The 23,286-nt window shown below is 44.2% G+C and overlaps 7 protein-coding genes across 7 annotated transcripts; 4 read left to right on the forward strand and 3 right to left on the reverse strand.

The window, feature by feature from the left end:
* Nucleotides 1–406: 406 nt before the first annotated feature.
* EAF02_000193 (uncharacterized protein) lies at nucleotides 407–2,761 on the forward strand (the record flags this gene model as incomplete). The annotated part of the gene is made up of 4 exons (XM_038896241.1): nucleotides 407–574; nucleotides 625–747; nucleotides 801–893; nucleotides 950–2,761. 4 exons carry the CDS (start codon nucleotides 407–409, stop codon nucleotides 2,759–2,761), a joined length of 2,196 nt encoding a protein of 731 aa, XP_038763100.1.
* Nucleotides 2,762–4,121: 1,360 nt separating this feature from the next.
* EAF02_000194 (uncharacterized protein) lies at nucleotides 4,122–6,828 on the reverse strand (the record flags this gene model as incomplete). The annotated part of the gene is made up of 5 exons (XM_038896242.1): nucleotides 4,122–6,229; nucleotides 6,281–6,428; nucleotides 6,490–6,607; nucleotides 6,665–6,693; nucleotides 6,781–6,828. 5 exons carry the CDS (start codon nucleotides 6,826–6,828, stop codon nucleotides 4,122–4,124), a joined length of 2,451 nt encoding a protein of 816 aa, XP_038763101.1.
* Nucleotides 6,829–8,474: 1,646 nt separating this feature from the next.
* EAF02_000195 (uncharacterized protein) lies at nucleotides 8,475–9,371 on the reverse strand (the record flags this gene model as incomplete). Its single annotated transcript, XM_038896243.1, has 3 exons — nucleotides 8,475–9,032; nucleotides 9,093–9,232; nucleotides 9,296–9,371. The coding sequence occupies 3 exons, from the start codon at nucleotides 9,369–9,371 to the stop codon at nucleotides 8,475–8,477; spliced, it is 774 nt and encodes a 257-aa protein (XP_038763102.1).
* A 358-nt stretch (nucleotides 9,372–9,729) lies between these two features.
* EAF02_000196 (uncharacterized protein) lies at nucleotides 9,730–11,944 on the forward strand (the record flags this gene model as incomplete). The annotated part of the gene is made up of 2 exons (XM_038896244.1): nucleotides 9,730–10,525; nucleotides 10,578–11,944. 2 exons carry the CDS (start codon nucleotides 9,730–9,732, stop codon nucleotides 11,942–11,944), a joined length of 2,163 nt encoding a protein of 720 aa, XP_038763103.1.
* A 1,448-nt stretch (nucleotides 11,945–13,392) lies between these two features.
* Nucleotides 13,393–14,612, forward strand: EAF02_000197 (uncharacterized protein; the record flags this gene model as incomplete). The annotated part of the gene is made up of 3 exons (XM_038896245.1): nucleotides 13,393–13,633; nucleotides 13,692–14,408; nucleotides 14,464–14,612. The coding sequence occupies 3 exons, from the start codon at nucleotides 13,393–13,395 to the stop codon at nucleotides 14,610–14,612; spliced, it is 1,107 nt and encodes a 368-aa protein (XP_038763104.1).
* A 1,400-nt stretch (nucleotides 14,613–16,012) lies between these two features.
* EAF02_000198 (uncharacterized protein) lies at nucleotides 16,013–17,879 on the forward strand (the record flags this gene model as incomplete). The annotated part of the gene is made up of 4 exons (XM_038896246.1): nucleotides 16,013–16,345; nucleotides 16,396–16,489; nucleotides 16,549–16,748; nucleotides 16,803–17,879. 4 exons carry the CDS (start codon nucleotides 16,013–16,015, stop codon nucleotides 17,877–17,879), a joined length of 1,704 nt encoding a protein of 567 aa, XP_038763105.1.
* Nucleotides 17,880–18,712: 833 nt separating this feature from the next.
* EAF02_000199 (uncharacterized protein) lies at nucleotides 18,713–22,907 on the reverse strand (the record flags this gene model as incomplete). Its single annotated transcript, XM_038896247.1, has 9 exons — nucleotides 18,713–19,436; nucleotides 19,490–19,670; nucleotides 19,725–19,914; nucleotides 19,977–20,354; nucleotides 20,405–21,207; nucleotides 21,258–21,380; nucleotides 21,438–21,998; nucleotides 22,059–22,509; nucleotides 22,587–22,907. The coding sequence occupies 9 exons, from the start codon at nucleotides 22,905–22,907 to the stop codon at nucleotides 18,713–18,715; spliced, it is 3,732 nt and encodes a 1,243-aa protein (XP_038763106.1).
* Between the last annotated feature and the right edge of the window lie 379 nt (nucleotides 22,908–23,286).

Below are 23,286 nucleotides of genomic sequence, written 5' to 3' on the forward strand. Positions count from 1 at the left end.
TACTCGTGATGCACGCGATTTGGAAAATCCATAATACTCACTCTACTGTGCCACAGACGATCCCCAAAGCCACTTTCTAAATGTGGGCCCGACGCCTCTCGACACTAGGTGCACGTGATCGACTACCCCATCACGCTAAATAAGGCTCGAGCTAAGGTTATCTTTGCGGGACGCAATCCATTTTGTGCGTCCATCGACTTTCATTCACAACCCAACATTGACTTTTCCATTCCAACACACAGCCTTATCTAGAAGGCACTTTTGAGCGCTCTGAAATACAAGGCGCTTCTTTCGATCAATTTAACAGATATATCAACTTTGTTACACTGCTACCTTGGTTATCCATATACAACGGCGAGCGATCCTAGCAGTCCTCCCTAAGATACCGTCGGTACCGAAAATTACCATGAATTCTTCACCCTCCTCTGTCATGTCCAGAGCTACGCCCAGTCATGGATCTCGCATGCGCGAACATACACCCAGGAATCGGGAGGCTACATCACCCGTTGAGAAGCTCGAAGCTATTATAAAAACCAGAGACGAAGAGCCGGTTCAACATAAAGCACAGGTTCAGGTTCGTTGGAAAATAATTGTCCTCGTAGCATACACTAACATTCCTCCCAGGTTTCTGCGGACAATCTAAGAGACGACTTGATCTCTATGAGAAAATGCTTAACTTGCTCCATCTGCGATCAACTACTTTACGAACCATGGATTTTACAATGTGGCCATACATACTGTTATTCTGTGAGTGCAGCCCGAGAACTTGGTTAATTGGATAGGGGCTGACGTGATTATAGTGTCTGTGTCAATGGTTCATCCCAAATAAGAGAAAAAAGACATGCCCAGAATGCCGCGCACCAGTGAAGCAAATACCAGCTCCAGCCTTCCTTGTAAGAAACTCCTAAAAACGGCATAAGCAAAATTGAGGCGTATTAATCAGCACTAGATAAAAAACATGGTCGAGATATTCATCCAAAGAGGTCAACTAATGCCAGACGACGAGACGATAGAACAGCACAAGGTCAGGAATGCCGAAGAAACTGAGATAGTAGAGAAAGATAAAAATAGCCCCGAAGGATTGTTCAAAGGCACATTCCCACTACGGCATGGGGAACTGTGGCTCGATGAAGCGGACGGGGTTATGCGATGTCCTTCCTGTGGGTATGAGCATGAAGGTGGGCCAACGTGCGATCGTTGTGGTGCTGAGTTTGACGATATTTATGGCTTCAGCGATATGGAAGACGACGGCGATCTTTCAGATCTTGACATTGGTTATGGAGAGGATATAGAGCTGGCGCATGAAGATATGAGGCGTGAGCTTGAGCTTGAAGCCGAATTACACAGGGGAGCAGGAAACCCTCCAAATGTTTCCCACCTTCGCCATAATCCCTTTGCTTTCGGTGGTCCAATCCACCAACACGTTCTCCATCATTATCACACTCATCAGCGTGGCCATCATGATGATAATTTGAACGACGACTCAGAAGATCCTACAAATTCCGACACCAGCAATCAGGACAATAGCGACGACGAAGACGCTGGTTCACTGGAAGATTTCATTGCAAATGACGATGAAGATAGCGAGTCCGTTGCTCCTCCACCACGTAGGGCGAGACAGAGAGTGGTCATAATATCGGATGACGACGATGACGATGACGATGACGATGAAGAGGATTCTGATGATGAAGGTGGTGCGATTACGAATCGCCGACGGCCGCGATCTGGCTGGGCCGGCTCCTCAGAAACGCCTTCCAGAGCCATCTCAATCTCAGCGGAGGAGAATGATAACACACCCTCTAGATCTATCTTGGTTTCAGATGACGACAATGGTAGCAGTGCAAATGGTTCGGAGTTTGGTGATGAGATGGACAATCATGAGGCACGCAGGCTGAGAGCATCGGGAGGCTGGAGTCCCTTGGATGAAGGAGAGGATGACGATACAAACAGATTGGCACACGGTGAATATGGTGATTATACTACAACTGACGATGAAAGAGCCTCGGACGAAAGCGATTCGGATACGATTGGTAATCCAAATTCAGAAGGCGAAGAAGAAGATGATCGGCCTCGTGGGGGGCTTCGGGGGATACTAAACTATGATTATGAGGAAATGGACCCAAATTTTGATGGTTTCTCTTCAAGCGTGGATGGGGATGCCACACCAATCGATTACGGTGGAACTAGCGACGGCGCATTTAACAATCACGGAAGCGAGAACGAGCATTACGACTATGACACTGATGGAGATCTACTACCTAGCATGGATCGGGATGGTGATACTGAAATGAGTGTGTCCCCTGGTGTATCACGGTCCAGTCGAGATGTTAGCGTGGAAAGTAATCTGGGCGAAAATCTCGGCGTTGCAAACGAAGTTGCCGGGAATGACGACGACGATGACGATTCAGACAGCTCGATTCGTCCACCCCCACGTCGACAACCGAGAAATAACGCCGGTCATCAACAGTATAATTCAAGAATAAGCATGCTATTCGCGGAACATCAAAATACTGTTAGAAACGCTCGAAACCCTGATGACATAAATTATTGGGAAGATGAAGACGATAGAGATATCCCAGAGGGCGGTTCCTCTGGGAATCGTCGCAGGACTCAATATCATCATCCTCTCGGTCCACCGGGAGGCAATCATCACCGCACCATGCAACCTCTTGGTATTGATAGAATCAGAACATCTCGAGGCTCTTCGCCACCACGCCCTGTACCTACTTATGGTAGAACTGGTCGCTCGCAGAGACAGTAGTCAACATAATTGTAAATAATACAGACATAATCACGAGGCGTTGGGTAAAACTCTTCTTTCTGGGATCTCAACATTAGCGCTTGGCTGGACTGGACCGGGCGGGAATTGAATGGGAAGGGAGTTTGGGTTCAAATACCAGGAACGGAATATACGAGAATATTAGTCTTGAGGTTAAGAGCGTGGCGTTACTTGATCTGAACGTCAAGTTAGGTCAAGGGTATTTAATCGCTCATACGAGCTGTCTGTCGATGGCGATTTTTGACTGTCTATGCATACTTGGCTGCCTACACATAGATAATATCTTTAAAAGTAAACTATAAAAGTATTTGTAATCCACGATCAAGCATGTACTTAATACATACATATTTAGCATATATTTCACAATCATTTATTACTTTTTATACACAATGTATATACAGGTACATACACCTATCCTTCCGTCCATCCATCCATATATACGAGAAAAATAAAAGATCTTGTTTCTCCCTTCCCCCTCCCTATCTCTGATCCATCTCTCGTTCTCTTCCCTCCCCTCCTCCTCCCTCCGCTTAAGTCACCTAGATACTCTTTGCATTTTTATTTCCACCCCCAGCCTCCATTTCTCTTCTCATCTCATCTCCCCCGCCCCCCGTCGTTCGTTTCCCAGCTCAGTACAATTTTCCCATCTCTCTTCTCCCATCTCTTCTCCCTTCTCCCTTCTCTTCTCTCTTCTCCCTTCTCTTCTCCTATCCATCTCGATATACACACAAACATTGGTATCAAAAACTCCCCTATACCCGAATTGCTCAAGAAAAGGAATCAAGAAAAGAAGCAAAAAGAGTAACCGAAGAATTATGAGTGGAAAAAATAAAAATAAATGCTATAATGTATGTATGTATGTACGTATATATGTGTAGACAGATGAATTTGTAAAGGCAAAAAGTAAAAAAGTAAAAAATAAAAACAAGAAACCAAACGATGATGTGTCGATAATAAAATATGAGTGTGGGAAGAGAAGAAGAAAAGAAAGAAAGAAAAACTAAATACGGTAAACTCAGAAGAGGTAAATGAATGGGTAAAACAGATAAAGCAGATAAAACAAAACGCTTCTATGTAGTGTAACAACCCAATCCATCCATTCCATTCCATGCGTGCATCCATATCCGCTATGCTCCTCGCCATGGATGATTACCGATGTACTATGTGCGACTTGCAAGGGAGATTAACTTGAAAAACAAATTGTACAAGAGAATATGTACGCTATGTACATGCGCACTACATCGCAACACATCGCACCAAATCACGCAGCAACCCCATCCACTCTCCAAAGACCCCATAAACCCCTTTATTTAACCAAAAACATTCTCACTGCAAGTGCCTTCTATACAGCTCCATTAGTAGGTGTCTTTTCTCTATCCGACTCCTCAATTGTATCCTCCCTTCTCAACATTTCACCTGGGGTGAAAACCATCTCTTCTGTTTCACCCGGTCCAGTCACGGGGGTAAAGACATCGACTTCTTCAATTTCTTCTTCATCTTCTTCTTGAATTATTTCGCCACTTCTTCTGCCTGCTATACTGGTGCTTCTACTGTGCGAACCCGTTCTTGTGTGACCATGGCCGTTTCCGCTACCCGACGCGACAGGTGAGGTAGTATTGAGTGAGGGTCCTTTAAATAAATTCTTTTTCCGTTTAGCGAATACGAGAGGGGCGCCAAATGCACTATTGCTACCACCCCATGAGACTCCTTCATTGAAACTTGAAAGCGGGGTTTGTCGAACGACACGGATGTTAGAAGGGAATGAGCCAAGGGTAGGGGTTGCGGGTAGGACCTTGACGGAGTGGTGAGGGCTGCGAGTAGGTAATGATATCTTTGAGCCAGATCCATTGGATGAGGTCGATGAAGCTTTCGAATGAGTATGTTGATGCATTATACTGCGAACGGAAGAAACAGAAGACGATGTGGATTTTCGTCCTCTCAAGCCACTGCTTGGTCGACGTTGGAATGTCGAGCGAGGGGTTACGGGTGATGGAGATAATGAATGTCGTTTGGTACTTGAAGTTCCTTGAATTCGCGAAATAGGAGGGCCACCTAGTTGTGGCATCGGAGCACGTGTCATCGTAGGAGACTTTGAAGTAACAGGTCGTGGACTAGGGTCCTTCGGACTACTCGAGCCGTCAGCAGCCTTTTCGCGGAGATCTGGTGTTGAGCGACTAGCTTTTGTCTTTTTCCCAGGTGACCTGGCACGTCTAGCAGAATCTAGAAGCCAATGTTTCCAATGTGCCAGTTGGTTTATGATAGCATGCTGATGCTTGCGACGCTGTTGGGGAGGTTTGACAATGCCATTAGTACTAGGGTGTAAGAAATCATGATTAGAAGTAACTAGTTGCAGTGTGCTCCCTCGTGACCGGGCACTCCGCAAAGTGCCTTCTTTTGGAGGAGGAATAGGGCGTCGATGTCGAGATGAGCTTGCCGAGCGAATTGAATCCTTTTCAAGTGGCGGAGGAGGAGTGTGAACTTCAGGCGAGGAAAACTGTCCATGTTCGGGTAATCCAGGTAAGTCAGTCAATATAAGGTCTGGGTAATGGGCGCTTCGCCTCTCCTTTCTTCCTCTGCTCCTAGGTGGATCGCTAATCTTTAAAGGCTGCCCTTCTTCATCGACTCCGGTTAAAATTGGCGTCATTTTTTCCAAACGGCTACTCGCAGCACTTAGTCTTCTTGAGGATCGGTTCTCTGCCTCTCGTTCCTTGCGTTTTCGTTCTTTTCGAGCCTGTTTTCTTTCTTCCTTTTCGAGTAGGAGGGCCCACCAACCGGCCAAAGCATCACATCGTTGAGCCAGTACGTTTTCAATGACCTGGTCGATATCTACACCAGCACTTCGCATCCGCTCCAAGGTCTCCTTCTCTAATGCAGTGGTGAAAGGTGCCGCTCTCTGCAGTTTTAGAATGGCTTGCTGCTGTGGCGCATGCTCGGCAAGAAATGGATGCGTAAGAATGTCAGACAAAGCAGGTCGTATTAAGGGTCTCTTTGATAATAGGATACTCAGTAAAGTTCGCGCGTCAGTTGTAAGGTGATCCGGCCATTTTGGCTCCGCAGTCAAGATTCTAGTCCTTGTAATGTTATCGTCATCATCGTCGAATGGTAGCTCGCCGCATAGTAAAGCGTATAGAATAACGCCTAGACTCCAAACATCGACCTTTTCTCCGGCATACTTTTCTCCCTTCAGCATCTCTGGAGCACTGTAACATATGGTACCACAGAAAGTCTGCAAATAGCTCGCCTTTCCTTCATACTCGCGAGTAAACCCAAAATCTACAAGTTTAACATTCTCGTATTTATCTAAAAGGATATTTTCCAGTTTTAAATCTCGGTGAACGCAAGATGAATTGTGAACGTATGAAACGGCGCCAACCAATTGAGTGAAGATCTTTTGTACCTTTTCCACCGGTAGGGGACCATGCTCAAGAAGATAATTGTATAATTCGTCGCCTGCACCATCATTATTAGCCCCATTTCCTTCTGCCGATGCATCCAACTTACCAGGACAATACTCCAGCACAAGCCATACCAGGTTTTCGGTGACAATTACTTCGTAAAGGCGAGCAATGTGAGGATGTAAGAATTGTCGGTGGTGATGTATTTCTCGAGCCAGATTGGAATCATCCTTGTTGGCCGACTTGAGTACAACCTAAAGGACACCGGCGAATTAGCTGATATTCTGCAAATCTGAATTCCATCCTTGAAAGTACCTTAGAGCTATGCAAGAGTTTGTGCGAAGCCAAATAAACCTTCCCAAAAGACCCCTTCCCAATCAACCTCCCCAAAGTGTAATTGCCTACTGAGCGGAGTTCTTTCGACGAGAACTCTCTGCACAAGGTTCATTGTTAGCATTGTTCCATTTGGTCTGCTCCGGCAGATACGTACTCCAATAACTCATGATATGAATTGGCAAGCTGTGACTCGAATGTATTAGCCCCTCATATTCATTTCCCAGAAACCCTTTTCTCCTTGCGCCAACTCAACACCTCATCAATGCCTACCTTAGCTTTCCGGCCCTGCGATTCAGCCTTAAGCCTTGCTGCCTGCATACCAGTCACCTTTCGCCACTCCGTCTGCTGTGTATACAAGAGGCCCTGAGCCGGGACATCCAAACTCTACCAGTCACGTCGGCGCGTCGTATTGGCGAATCGAACTTCGTCCTATTTGATGATGAATAAACGTCCGGAAGATGCCTGAAGATTGATGAGCCTTGGGTAGAAAAGCAGCCTTATTGAGAAACTTTGGTCATTGGCTACTGCGTAATAAGTCGATATTGGTGCACGATAGATAAGGTATGGCAAAGAATCATGATTTAGAGACAAATAAATGACAAGGAGGTGCTTCAACAGGGGCATGTATTTTCTATGGTCCGGGCAGCGGGCTTTTCGGAAGCGGTAGGACGTATGTTAAGGTTACCTTTCCAAAATGGACCAACTTGAGACCTCCTTTTATATATATAATTTGGGAAATTTTGATGAAGGAGTGTGCTTCTTCTTGATGCAGCAGGAGATAATATCAAATGTTCAAACGTGGCTGTTATGATCTGATACTTTTCCAAAGGTATCTTGCCATATCGTCTATCGAAGGGAGTACCATGTAGGTACTGGTACACATATCGTTTTTTCATCGTTTTACCTCTTCCCAGGTTCTTTCTCATGGTACACTTGGTATTCGCTATTGAGTTTCTCTGAGAGATTGACAGCAATTCATGGTCATTGAATATCCAAGTCTGCTCCAACTCTACTCCAACTCTAAGATACACGATCGAATACCTGATATCAGGTACGCATGATTGATTACCTACCGAGTCATCTCTACCTAACAAGTCCATGACTTCTCATTACGAAACTATGATGTTTTGATGTAATACTGTTGAATCCCTGCATGGGATCCTGCATAGAATAATGATCCATAAGGACGAATACGATCCACAAAAACATGGCAGAGCGTGCACTTTTTACCGCGAAGTCTTGAATTCCTATCTATATTTAACCTTCTTCAGCTGAGAATGATGATGTTGCTTCGAGAATGAATCTCCATGGATGTTCCAAACATACATACCTAGTGCCTTTGGACTAACACTCGAGTGACCCATCCCTATGGTTCAATGTAACGATATGAGGTAGAAAGTCGATATATGAGTGGTACAAGTAACTGTGTACCTAGTACCGAGAAGAGACTAAAGTCGTTCATTGGGGCAATAGACATTAAGGTCACCAGCGTCAAACATCTAGACTTTAGCGTGTCGAGGGAGATAACATGGTATTGGATTTTTCTCACGTTTCTGTTTTCGTTTCGACAATTGCAATATTTGTGTAGGCGTAGGCGTAGGAAGATATTAGAAAATTCCAAAGATAAGTGGCTATTTTTCTCTATGCATGATAAACTAAATCTTCGAACATGTACCTAGGACAGCTGAGAAAATCGATATCATCAGCTTTTAGACTAGATCTCATATCTTCTTCACATGTTTGCTTGTATGAGATTCTCGTAGGCAGACGGGTTCTAATTAAGTTCTGAAATTTCTTGGATACTAAAGATCCTCTCTCGATCTACATGACCTCAAATAGGAATATATAATGTATTCGTGAATGCCAGAATGATACTTTTCCCTGTATATTTCCTTCCCCGAACACCACCGCAACGCCTGGTAATGAAATTCCATGTCGTAAGTCCAGCCAATTCATTCTAGCTTTTAAAATCTCTCCTTCATTCTACTAGCAACAGTTCTTAAATTGCCGTAAACCTTTCCAGGTGGGCTACCCAAAATCAGACTAACAATGGCCTCTCTCGCAATGTGGATATTCTTGAAGCCTCCCAGAATGTGGATTTTGCTATCTGCAAGAACCACTCTTGTGCGACTCGCATTCTCAATTGCAAATTTGGTCTTTCCATCCTTGCCTGCGATACGGCCGATGGCTCTTCCTAAATGCTCACCTTGCAGTGTCTTTACATCCTTAATCTCAAAAGTCTGAATGTAAAGGTCGTCAAGTCGTAATAATGCGATAGCATCATCAACGTCGAAACCTAACGAAAAGGCCTTGACGAAATCTTCGCCCTTTTGTAAAGATCCAGTATCGGTAGTATGTTTGGAGGTACGGAGTTCAACGGCTTTGTTTTTGATGTTCATGCGAACTTGGAGTTTAAGATGCTCGACGAGAGGAGGGTAGATCTTAGGCCAGGCGGCTTTGAGAGGTGTCATTCGGTGTGGAGGAATGGGAACTTTTCGAGTTTCGACTCGGGTTGCTGGGTCCTGTTGTTTTGGTTAGAATCGCATGCGCTTTTTGACAGTAGCATAGATTGAGAGCCGTACAATATTCTTGGCTGGTGCAAATCGAGGTCGTCCTTCTTCATCAATGTGCATCTCGCTATTGTCGGTGGCTGGAGGCAGAATAGTATCCAAATCTGCAGAAGTAACTTCTGGTGCATCTAATAAAAATTCATCATCTTGATCTGGGACGACATTAGCTACTGTTCCCGCAATGCGCATAGTGGCAGCGTCATGAGATTAATTACTTTGATCGGGTGCTGGCACATTGGTAGCTTCAGCAAGCTCTTCCGGTCTCCTCAACAAAGCTGTTGGTGCAGGCATTGTCTGTTGTCGGATTGCGTATGGTAAAGTTGAACGATATCTTCGTGAAAATATTCGTTATGTAGTTGGAATACGCGTCTTTTTTTTTTTGAATGTCGATTTTAATGTTCGTAGTCAGTCGATCAAATTGGAAAAAATATTTAGTGGGGGGTATGGATGCGATAGAGAATTTACTGATAAGATCACTAGCGTCTTCATTAGTGCCAAAAATTCCAAAAGGCGCATCCGGAAAAGCCCATCGTCATTCATTTTCCCGCGTGCCTTCATTTTTCAATTCCTGTTCCAAGATACGAGTGTTGAGGAAGGATTCTACGACTTCAACAGTCTTGTTTCAATCTTTCAGGATGAGCTGGAGGTTATGTCGACAAACATAAAACCTAGGTTATGGTCCCAATTATGGGATCAAGCAAGTTCACTGGCTGCAACAAAGACATGCAAAGAATCTATACGACCTTTCATATCTAATTCGGTTCTACCAAATACTACTCGTCGCGCATTTTCGCAATCAAAAATCAGGTCCTTCTACAGCTCTTCTCCCAAGACTCAAGTCCGAAGGAGTTTTGCCTATGGCGGGGTCTTCTTCCTCGATTTGAGCTCAGGTACATCCGCAACGCCCTCGATAGCATCATGTACAACCACAGTGGAGAAGACTCTATATTCAGCTTCATCGTCGCCAAGACGACCTTTGACAACATTTCTTCAGCAAGAATGGCGACGTGAGATCCATTCAAGTAGTCGGCGAAGGGCAAGAGGTTATGCGAGAAGAAATAAAAGCTCTGCATCAAATTTACAAAATACTCGAAAGACACCCCAAGAGACCCACAACCCCTCACAGATTACCCCGCCAGTAAAGGAATCGGTCACAGATGCTAATATCCCACACTCTACCTCGAGCAAGTACCATCTTCCTCACATGCCAAAGATGCCCCATCGGCCGACGAGAGAGGAACTACTCGCTGCAGCAACGGGATTTTGGTCTCGATTGAAGGTCCGGTTCAAGTGGTTTACGATTAGAGGCGGGCGACCATGGAATGTTGACGATTGGAGTGCTTTTGTCTCATGGTTTGTCTTAGGAAATATTGCCTGGATTTTTATCGGAACCACAACTTTCTTTTCTCTTGTTATCCTATCTATCAACACTGTTGTCGCTCAAGGTAAGAGCTATTAAAAAATATGAGGATTCTACAATGACTGACTCTAGATTAGAAACATTGGCAAGATGGGTGGGTGATTATCTTACACATTCGGCAGGCATCAAGGTCGTTTTCGAATCTGCCATCGTGCCGCGATGGAAAGATGGAGTAATTACGTTCCGGAATGTGTTTGTCTCAAGGAGACCAGGACAAGGGAAGACCAAGTTTAGCAAGGGTTCGTCTCTGAGTGCTGCGGCTGCGGCTGCATCTCAACGGCAGGTGGATACAGAGGGAAAAAAGGAGGAAGAGGAGGATACAAACTACACCCAATTTGACGTCACTCTCGATACAGTCAATGTCACTTTATCATTTGTCAAATGGTGGAATGGCAAAGGACTTCTTCGGGACGTAGAAATTAAGGGTGTCCGAGGGGTAATAGATAGAACTTCAGTTCATTGGGGCGACGAATACATCGACCCTAAATCGTTTCGACATGAGCATAACCCCGGCGATTTCGAGATGGACTCTTTCAAACTGGAGGATCTCTTGGTTACCGTGCATCAACCCAATGGCTTCCGACCCTTCTCTGTCAGCATCTTCTCATGCGATTTGCCCCAGTTGCGGAAACAATGGCTATTCTATGATTTCCTTTCGGCGAGCAACATGTCTGGTGCCTTTGACGGATCTCTTTTCACAATCCATCCTCGACAGATCCACGGGTTTGCTGGCTCGCACGCTCTTGACTCTTCTGGAAATGACGGGTCAAGCCTTTGGAAAAAGCAAAGTCGTCTCCGCATAGATGGCCTCAAAATTGACCATTTAAATCGAGGAGTGGAAGGGCCGTTTGGCTGGATTCATGAAGGAAATGTTGACATTGTTTCTGATGTCATGCTTCCAACTGAAGCGGATGACAGTATCGCCAAGGTTATGTCCGACTTTTACGACCGCATGGAAGAAGCTGTAACATCCAATCGTTATTTCCACATCCTCGAAAACAACTCACGGACAGAAGAACCAGACACGCCTGCTGAGCCTGATGCTTCGGCGGAGAAACTCTCTCACGATGACAATAAACGCTACATTGTCATGGATCTTCGTATTCATCTTAATGACGTGAAAGCAGCCGTGCCACTCTTCACTCGCGACTTATCCTACGTTAATCAGGCCCTGATCCGACCCATCGTCGCCTATATCAACGCGAAGAAAACATTCATACCCATAAATTGTCGAATCGTGAAACGAGCTAGTGATTTTGATGGTAGCTGGACCATCTTCGATAGCGGATTAATGGATGATATGTCTGCAGAGACTTATGAAGCATTTGCGAAAGATGTGGTAGACAGTCAGGCCCGCCTGCGTCGGTTGAAAAAGGTGGGATTTTGGTCAATTTCTATGGCAATCCAGGCAATATTTATGGGCATGGCTGGAAATGTTGCTTGAATTGTCAATTAATTCAGCACATGAACGGGCTTGTTCAAGACCTGCATGTAAGGTCATGAGACTCTCCTCCTACCATGAGGTATAATGACATTCTTGTATAAAATGATGTGGCAATGGGTGGGCAGTGCATAGCTTGGTTTTGCTTTTATGGTTGAATTGGCATGGCGTTTAGATATCCCCCTCAAAAAAACGGATCAGCAGGTGGGAGAACAGGAGTTTGGATTCGATGCATGCTCGTACACGTCTACACGCGCATCTCTATAGAATAATGAGATGCAAATGGAATTAGATACACTTCCTAAAGTCAGTCATTACTCTCACCTTCATTCACGTGATGATAGTTTTGATCGTCCAGTTTTGAAAGGCCGGCTCGTTCACCACATAGGCATTGTACATAACCCTACCTACCATCAACGCCTAGATAGTAAACTATCTCGAAGTGAGTAGAAAGTATGAAGCCTGGAACTAGGCAGTAAACGTTGAGTCTTTAGATGCACGCCCCTTTCGTTACTTCGCTCTTGAACTCCGTAACTTTGCCTTTCATTTTGTACTGTTACCAGTAGCAATTGGTCAGGGAGGTTCAGAAATCAGCAGTTGACTTCGCCTATTCGTACGGGAAGCCGAATTCGATTTATTCAATCTTTACTAGAATCCTCTAACTGATTGAATGTAAACCAACTACAGATAAAACAAATGTGGAGGAAATGATAGAATGATTGGACGTATTATGAAGTGGTCGAACCCAGCCGTTGTTTTCTCTCCTACGAATAGCTCCTGTATGTAAGCGAAGAGGAGGGTTAGCGGGCACGGAATAATACTTAGACGACGATGATACAAAGTCGTTTGCAGATTGGTGATTGCTAAGCACTGACATTAAAGAGCTATGTTCCTAAAAATTTCAGTTAAGGTGTGAATCACGATTAATACAATCTCTTATGCCAAGTATCCAATAACATTCGTCTTAAATATGACGCGATTTAGACCCCCTATCGCAGCATGAACCACACAAAACACATAGCAGGGTTTACATCCAAAACTTTCAGTATTATTTCCCCGCGTTCTTATCTAGTAACCCACTCTCTGTATCATATCATTTTTGCATCACGGTGCATTTCGATTCACGCATGTAGACATCCGATATGCTTACATTGCACTCCAGCTTAGGTTTGAAATCACACAACCGACGTACGATTGCTATGTCTCGCCATGCATCTTCTGTATTTCGCCATACTTGCCGTTCTTCCGACGGTATAGAACTGTGTTATCAGTATATCAAGTCAAAATTGAAAGGACCTTCGCATATCCGAATTCGACTACATAGACTGAAGAAACCCCTTCTGTAAAAGCATCATGATTTCTAGCTCTCTTTGTTTGAGAACCTCGACATTAATTCTTCATCCTATTCATCCAGGTCCAAAGAACGATACAAAATCTTCAAACGATATATCATGGCTCCCGCTGCAACAGAAGCCCAATCAGCTCCAGTCGTTAGCCTTAACAAAGGCAACGACAACATCAAGACAGAGTCCACCAGTCAAGAAAAATGGGTGAAGAGCACTGGCGTTCTAGATCAATTTGAGTCCTTTGATGTTACTCCTGTTATCGGCCGCGAGTTTCCAGATGTTAATTTGGTAGAATGGCTTCAAGCTCCCAATGCCGATGAGCTCTTACGCGAGCTTGCTCTTACTAGTAAGTCCCAATGAAACATAACGTTATAGTAAGTCTATGGATGCTAACAATGACTTAGTATCCCAACGTGGCGTGGTATTCTTCCGCAAACAAGATAGTCTCACTGCCGATTTGCAAAAGGAACTTGTGCAACGCATTGGTCTCCTTTCAGGAAAGCCATCCACTTCAGGTCTTCACATCCATCCGCTTCTCAATCCAGAGAGAGAAGGATACCGCGTGACAGACCCAGAGATTAGTACAATTGACTCGGTGCTCAACAAGAAACTTTACAGCGACACAAAATTCGACCGAGCAAATGGTCTCCAAAATACTTCCAAATGGCATGCAGATGTTTCTTTCGAGCCAAAGCCTGCCGATTATTCTAGTTTGAAATTAGAGGTACTCCCAAAAACGGGAGGCGACACATTGTGGGCAAGTGGATATGAAATCTATGATCGAATTTCAAAACCCTACCAAAAGTTCCTCGAGAGTCTGACTGTAACATTCCAACAACCTGGCTTCATTGAAGCTGCTGCAAAGGGTGGATTCGAATTGTACGATAAGCCAAGAGGAGCTCCAGAAAATGTGGGAAAGGAGTTGAAAGCCGTGCATCCAGTAGTGAGAACTAACCCAGTCACTGGATGGAAATCTGTTTTCCCAGTTGGAGGTCATGTGAGTCATATCAATGATGTTACTCGATTGGAGAGCGAAGCACTTTTGGGTTGGTTTAAGCGATTGTTGGTGGACAATCATGATTTGCAGGTGCGATTCAAGTGGAAGAACCAGAATGATCTTGGTAAGTTTTTTTGCAGTATCCCATAGCTCGTTTGTACTAATTTTGATAAATATAGCTATCTGGGACAACCGCTCAACTTTCCACACGGCCACAGACGATCTTGAAGGACAGGGTGAAAGATATGGTGTCAGAGCCGTTAGCGTTGGAGAAAAGCCATTTTTCGACCCCGAGAGCGAGTCTAGAAGAGATGCCCTAGGCATTTGATGTAAATAGCTGCACGATAGTACAATGAATAACATGAACAAAATGATCGATATAAACCCTTGTAAACTGTCATTGGACAAATACTACCCGCTTGTGCTTGTGTCTTGGTAGGTAGATATCGTCATGAATGTAGTTATGAACACGGGTGAATGAGTCACTTGCCGTCTGCTCGCGAACATCTATAGCGACATATAAAGATAGAACTTATGGCTCAAGAAAATATTTATTCATGAATGTCACAAAGAGCAATATAGCTCATTCAGATTGTACTTCTTTTGCATTCGAGGGTGTTCATCTTGGGGACAGGAAGTCGCGGATGTGGACATTGACCATAAAGTTCTCATTCACGTGATCAAAGGTTAAGGCATTTCTCCACCACGGCTACCATCAGAACTTCACTCCAACAACGGATTTTCAATTGACATACATACAGATCACAATGCAAAGACGGCGAGATTGTCGAATGTAGACAGCGAAAGCCAAGCTATTGGCAGCATATTATCTACACATTTCACAAATCACGGGAGAGATTTCACCCATTCATGTAATTGTTTTTTTAATAATTTTGTCCGAAAATTGAATCGATTGCGAAACAATTACGAAAGTCCGGGGACAGATGACAACATATGTTTTTACAGGTATTGCATGCCATATGCACACCCAACCAATCTCCCATTACATCAACTCTCCAAATTTGTAGCTTCCCATGCAGACGGAACATCATATGTGCCCTCAGTACTGATAAGAGTTTCGTGCTTGTGGCCAATGCTTGTGCCGTGAGCTACTTTCGTCGATAAAAGGGTAAACTATTGGGACGGGCTTTTATGGCGACAAGTGCGCTAGAGATTCTCTCATCGAATATTGACTATGAAGTCTCTCTCGCAAGGGCTTCTATGACTACTTTGGAGCATGCCCCGGAATATACTCTTATGGTGGCGCCCGAGAATTTCATGCTGTCTACACAGCATGCGTTTGACAGTGAAAAGATTCAATGTGTTAGTATAATTTATGTGCGCCATCAAAAAGCACGTCATGGGCTTATCTGGTATCAAGACGTGAAAACTTTGTTAGTTTTAACTATTTTCGTTTCTCGGACATTATTACGAGGGAAAGGTAGGTCTCGATCCGAGATTATGGATAATGTCGCTGCATTGTCTTTGCCACAAAGGTTTGTTACTCCGAGATACCTCTATTGTGTGATTTCCAGTGGATCTTTCTCAATAAGTGTCTGCCCTCGGTAGTCCCGCACACCTGCAGTGTCTCTTGGCCTTTCGCACCAATCACAATATAGCTGATATTGTAGCATGAGCATATCTTAAAACCATCGCGTGGTATAAGTATCTAGTTTTCTACATCCCAATACAGATCAAGTGAGAGATCAAAGTCGCATACATTCGAAGATGTCTAAAGATGCCACAGACAAGACAGAGCCTAAGAGTGGTGCCGCGCGACAACCAGATGACTCGCTTCAGTACGAGGAAGTAACAACTTTTGGCGACCCAATTCCTGTAAAAGATGCAACTTTTGTTTCTACGGGCTCCGACTCAGATGAGGATGGATCCGTATTTGCCAAAAATCCTTTTTTAGACCCCGATGTGAGGGAACACTGGACTGGGGTTTACGAAAAATCGCAATATGAATGCCGGCATGCCTTTGACCCCAATTTCACTTGGACGGAGGAAGAAGAACGACGACTGGTTCGAAGGCTAGATTGGCGAGTTTGTCTCTGGGCTGTAAGTTTGAGATTCCGGGATCTTTTAGATCATTGTTAACAACATTCCAGTGCATAATGTTCTTCGGTTTACAAGTCGATCGTGGGAACTTAACACAAGCTGTTGCAGATAATCTGTTGGATGACCTGAACTTGAGTACAAATGGTACGTTGGTTATAACTCTCCTCTTATGTAGAAAGCGCTCTGGGGTTAACGATACATAGACTACAACTTCGGCAACCAGATTTTTTTGTTTTCGTTCTTGCTAGCCGAGTTACCTTCACAATTAATTTCCAAGAAGATTGGACCCGATAGATGGATTCCGATGCAGATAACCCTCTGGTCGGTAGTTGCTATGTCTCAGTGTGCGCTCAAAGGAAAATCTGGATTCTATGCCACACGAAGTATGCTGGGTCTTCTTGAGGTAGGTTTCATTGTCAACTCCGAGCTTGAAAATTCGAAACTCACCACTTGATAGGGCGGGTTTATCCCAGACATCGTTTTGTGGCTATCATACTTTTATACATCCAAGGAACTTCCTGTCCGACTCAGTTTCTTCTGGACTACACTTTCCGCAACCACTATCATCACATCGATTCTTGCTTTTGCTCTACTTCATCTACGGGGTGTATCGGGATGGGCAGGATGGCGTTGGCTGTTCCTAATTGAGGGCTTGATTACTTTGCTAGTTGGCCTTGCTTCTTTCTTCATGATGCCAGCGTCTGCAGTCCAAACCAAAACATGGTTTCGACCAAAAGGCTGGTTTACTGATCGTGAGATATCCATCGTCGTCAATCGAGTTCTCCGAGATGACCCTTCAAAAGGCGATATGCACAACCGACAAGCAATTACGCCAAAGAAACTCTGGAATGCAGCAAAGGATTACGATCTTTGGCCACTTTATGCTATTGGGTTGATCGCATATATTCCTCAATCCCCACCTACTTCCTACATTACTCTCACCCTAAAGAACCTGGGTTTCAGCACATTCAACACCAACTTATTGACAATTCCTTATTCAGCCTTCCACATTATCACGCTACTTCTTATCACACAACTATCTGAACGCGTCAAAGAAAGAACTCTGGTCTCCATGATACAACCGCTATGGACCCTCCCATGTATCATCGCGCTTCGCTTTTGGCCAGGTTCAGGAGTCCAGGCTTGGAACACATACGCACTGGTCACAGTGCTTCTATCATATCCTTATTGCCACGCCATTCTCGTAGCATGGACTTCCAAAAACTCTAATAATGTTGGCACTCGCTCTGTCTCCTCTGCTCTTTACAACATGGCAGTACAACTGGGAAATATCTGCGCAAACTTCATTTACAGAACTGATGATAAGCCGTTATATCATCGTGGTAATACGCAATTGATCATTATAAATATTGCTTCCATTGCAGTGTTCTTATTTACGAAATTTTACTATATAATGAGGAACAAGCAGAGAGATAAGGTGTGGAATGCCATGACGGCTGAGGAACAGCAGGATTACAAGAGGAATACGAAATTGACTGGGAGTTCAAGATTAGATTTTAGGTTTGCGCATTAGATGGCAGGTGGATGACCTTGTTTTGTGTTACGATCATCGATAATCATAATTTGTGCCTAAGATATCAACTACCTGTATTTCGAGATATGGCCATGTGAATGATTTTAGTTTACTGTTTGTTATTGTTGCATGGTTTTGTTGCAGCACTAGTGTTGATACGAATGCATGTTTATTCTCAGTTTTCTACTTCTCATCGCCTGGGGCACAGAACGGAAAACACTTGATAGCGCGTACTTGAAAGAGTGGAAGAGGAGCAATCACTTCTTACTAGGATAATATTAGATGGAAAATGGTTGAATCTAGCTAAGAAAGTGATAATGAGTAATCAGATCTGGTATTGGACTGGGATGAGAATATGATATTAGAAAACTATCATCTGAATCTATAATTCAATCTCATACACTTTTCTCATAAAAATCGTCCTACTAGAAGTGCCCCCTTCCACTTTAATTTGCATAATTCTAGACTGAAGGGGTGTTGTCTACTTGTTGGTAGCTATCAGAAGCGGAAAGGGAGAGGTTTCGTGCCCACAAAATCTTGGATAAGTTAAACAGCATTCGTTTATCTGAATGTAACGAGCGAAGATAATAAGTGCGACAACATAATATATATATTCCACTATCCTACTCATCAATAATTATCAAGCAAGAATGGTATACGCAGAAAAAACAACAGAAAAATCCCTCCCACAAATTTCGCTGCAAACGTGGATACGAATGCAACGCTCCATAGGTACATAAAGGTCAAAAGAAAGACATTCCTGTACAAAACGAACGCTCGCTACCTACCGCGAATTATATATAAATCATAAGTCATAACTCGTCAATCATCAATCATAACCCAGCAACACTCATTAAATCCTCCACGCCATCAAAAGGATCATCATCTGCATCCTCCACAACCCCTTTCATTGCTTCTCCCGGGTTTCTTTTGTCTTCTTCGTCTGAATCGTCGTAGCCTCCTGCATCGTTGACTGCATACTGTAATTCTTCGAATCCCATTGGGATGCCCTTCCATAAAGCTAGCTGTCGGGCTGTTCGGACAGCATGGCCGATTGCATGGCCGTTGAGCTTGTACTTAGCTAGTGTAGATATATTTGCGCGAAGCTCAGTGATGTTTATTGTGGAAGGGTTGAAAAGAGATTCCAATGATTCAAGCTGCGTGATATGAGATTCCCATATCTTAGTTCGTTGGGTCAAAGTGAGAGGGGCATAGCGAAGGGAAAGCTGAATGCGGGATTTGAGCGCCTCATCCACAGCGGCAATGGAAGAACTCGTCAAAATGACAATCCCGTTGTACGATTCGAGTGCTCGTAGAAATACAGAAACTAATGCGTTGCGACGAAGATCTCCTAAAGTTCGTTTCTCGAGGAATAGCTCGGCTTCTTCGAGGAGTATGACGCATTTCCAAACTCTTCCTAGATAAAAGATCTGTTGGAGTGATCTCTGTAGGGCTTCTGGTGTGGTCGCTATCTCGCTACATGGGGCTATGTAGAGTGGCTTCTCAACTACCTCAGCTACACTTTCCGCTGTCATGGTTTTACCGGTTCCAGAAGAGCTGTTGATGCTTTGTTAGCGTAGATCAAAAGATCTGGGGTATGTATCAATTACCCATGCAATAAAATGACTGAGCCAGTTCCCTTCCTGCCAACGAGGCTTGGACTTTGTTCGTCTTTGATTTGATTTGCGACTAAGGCTGTAATGAGAATCTTCATGTCGTTGTCTCCGGCCAATGTTTCAAATGCATCCTTGTTCCATTTGACTGCATACATGCGACTGACTTCAAGATCGACTAACGAATAATATTAGCAAACGGGAAGTAATCGGTGGGTCTGGTATTACATACCCCATTTCTTTTCCTGAATATTGAATCCAATAATCGTGTTAGGCAAAAGCAAGGTGAAAACTCCCTCTGGTGGCACGTCAGATTCCATGACCAAGGGACCTAAATCATCACGATTGGGTGCTTTGGCGCCAGCAGATGCTGGGTGCAACTTCTTGTACGTCTTGATATCAATCATGTACCTGGACTGCCCCTGTGAGTGAATTTGATGTTAGCTAGCCTACTGAAGTAGATTTCATTATCGGGATTGCTTACAATAGTTTCTAAGGACTCGTCCTCTTCACTATAATATACGTAGCACGCGTTGCGGAATTTCCAGAACATTTCTCCTTGTTTCCTAAGCGATGTGCCAATGGTGGGATCGGCGTAGCGCATTGGATAGGTTCTGAGAGCGGTGATTTTTATAATCTCTTCTGGTGTTTTAAAGTCATCAATTGTAATCAACTCAACATTCTCTTGGAAGAGGCCATCAAATGACCAAGAAGATACTAGCAAGGAAGTTGCCAATGTAGCTGGCTCTCCACTCTCATTCGAGCTTCCTGCTACTGGCAGATGAAGCCATGATTTAGTCAAGTAAGCTTTTGTCTTTCCTATGTCATGTTTTTCGGTGCGCAATATGACGGTATCGGGGCTCTGGTAACGATGTTAGTAGGCTCTCACCTGTGGTCCAAGAATTCACTTACGTAGAGATAACACAAATATGTGCGCGTGATTTTTCCCTGACTTAGAAGCGCATCAACTACCGCATATTCGGGCCCAAAACTTTCGTTGACGTATTCCACAAAAGAATTTACACGAGTCAAAAGCTCGGGTTTTAGTTGACGTCTTCGTTCTTCCAAAGGAGCTCTTTGATGATAAAACCATGGATATGGTGCCTTAAACTCAGTCCCAACATTAAATGAAGGGTAGTATGAGTTCTCTTGAATATTCTGCCTAGTAAGTCTTTTTAGACCGGCAGATAGCTCACTGCCGATCAAGCATACTGACTCGCCTTCAAGGAACTCTGCAAGTTGATTCTCATCATTCAAACCAGCTTGTTCCGAGTCTCCAGGCTGTAGTTTTGAGGAATTCTCTGGCTTCAATAAGTTGATCTTGGATTTGCAGCAGGCATAGTCTTTGTATACAATAAACGACAAATTTGTATATTGCTGCGTATGTAGAGCAATATTTCGTACAATCATGCTGCCATGAATATGGCCACTAGTGGGGCCGTCTTTCACGAGCCAAGGGGTATCCAAAAACATGTGGGTCTGCCCATGTTGATGGCATCTGACTCGATAAATCGTATGATAAGGTAAGGCTAATTTTTCTTGATTGGAATTCTGAGTGTCGGGTAAAAGCTTGCTCCTGGTCATTTCCAACATTTTGAAAAGGTCTTCGTCATGGCTGTCCGATGGTGCATTAAATAGCTGGCAAAGCTGCGATCTCCAATCAACGAAATTGTTATGGCGATGAAGGGTGGGCGACGACATTGATCCGTGAATTTCTAGTCATTGATCAGTAGGCATTGGCAAGAATTAACATCAATTTACTCACGTGGTCTACGGTTGTCCATGGCTTGCTCAAACTGATGTTCAGAACTATATCCTCCTGCATGACCACGAGTGGAATTTCCATGAGATTCTGGAGTGAAATTCGATGGATTAGGAATTGTAGTTGCTAGAACGAGTTAGTATTGCCAATGAAAGATGCCGAAGAAATGAATTCATGACATACGCGGACTGAAATCTCCTTGAGAATTTTGATCATAGCCATAATTCGGGTGGCCCATATCATGCTCGTGACGGGGACCATATGTATCATGTCCGTGCCCTCCTCCATGGTGGCCTTGTTGGACTGTTGCAATTTGCCCGGCTAGCGCATGACCGAAGGTTTTAGGACTGCTGTGGGTATTATTCTGTGGCGCATATGACATTTGACGACGACTATTGCTTGACAGACTGTCGGGAGTTGGGTAATTCTTTTGCGGAATCCTACTGTTATGACTCCAAAGTTCTGAGCCACTCGCATGTGAGGGATCATGCCCCTGTTCTATGTTTTGTTGACTGGCATCTTGCCGCGACTGAGAAGAATAGGATACAGGATGAAGTCTAGAAGATTGAGATCCAGACTCCGCTAACTGTAGAGCCGTTGATTCTTGAAGATTCTGGACAATATTGGTGTTATTCCTAGCAGGTTTGGGCGCCGCCCATTGCGTAGGTGTCGCCTGCGGCGATTGGGACTTTTGATGCGGAGGAGATGTGATCTGATTATGTCTGTATCTCTCCGAGAGCTGACCTAGGGGCGCATGAGTTTAGCTTCAAATTCTAGCCTCGGGTATCGAATATCTATACTCACTGTTTACAGATGGTTGCGTTCCAGAATTAGCCGTATTGTTCTCGAACGCCGGTCTCTCGGCAGCCTGCTTATTAGCTGGTCCCCGGTTTCTATCTGCATATTGCCTGAGATTTGTTGTGTAGTTAGATCGAGTATTATTCGCTTGATAAGGCATGTGTGAATTAGAAAAGATAGGACCAGGACGAAAGTCAGATATTGGAGCTGTTGGAATAGGTGGTGGCGGAGAAGGAGTTATTTGCGTGCTATCGAGCTGTCGTATCGATGGAGAGGGGGATCGAGGGGTATTTTCGACAGGTGGAGAATCGGAACGATTCCTGGGACGAGTATGGTGCCAGGATTCAGGCCCATCTATTATTTGACGTGTCTGTGGCAAAGACGGCTGCTGGCCACGATGTAATTGAGCAGCGTAATTTGTATGCTCTATTATAGGGCTTCCAGAGTTCCCAGGCGGCTTTCGAATGATCAGTCTGAGACTTCACTATATTGTAAAAGAGGGAATTGGGAAGGCCTCCTTTCAATCAGACTCACTAGATATAGATTGTAGTTATACTTTTCTGCTAATGTCGCAAGTAGCTTTTGTTCATCATCTTCACTTTCTCTACTTATATTTTGTGGCCCAAATTGTGCAACGTTATCGATGACATTCTCATCTGCCTCGTCTGTGACAGTTGCTTGTGCTCGACGATTGCGAATGTATTCTTGAGCCTCGCGTTGTCTATCCATTGCTTTTTCCGACGGACTTGAAACTCGATGGGAAGTGTCGTTCTGCGTTGCAGGTCCTCGATCCATTTCCGAATAATGCTCTGAAACTCTCGCCTTATCAGAGGCAGCCACATCTATGTTCTCCATGTATGGATAATATTACAGCCTTGTTGCTTGGTATCAGAAGAAGTGTGTATCCACATGAAATGGGCCAATTTTTTGTATAACTGTTCTGCAGTAGTTTACTATGGGCTGGGAGTTAGAGGCACGAATTAGATTTGTCGATGGATGATCACCTGCAGGTCTATTGGTGTCACTATGAAGATGCAGCTGGCAATACAAATAGAAGGGAAATTCTTTCGCAATGGGAAAGAAGGAAACTTCAGAACGAAAAGAAGGAAGAAAAAAAAACGAGGCTGTCAATCGAATGTGACGCATTTCGAGACCCATGCCTGCAGATTGCTGCCCTATGCATTGACTTGGCCGGGTCGGGCCCCACACATTACTGAATAAGGTCTATATGCCA

Source organism: Botrytis sinoallii (genome assembly GCF_014898435.1).
Source record: "Botrytis sinoallii strain Bc 23 chromosome Unknown BSIN_001, whole genome shotgun sequence".
NCBI classification, from domain to species: Eukaryota; Fungi; Ascomycota; class Leotiomycetes; order Helotiales; family Sclerotiniaceae; genus Botrytis; species Botrytis sinoallii.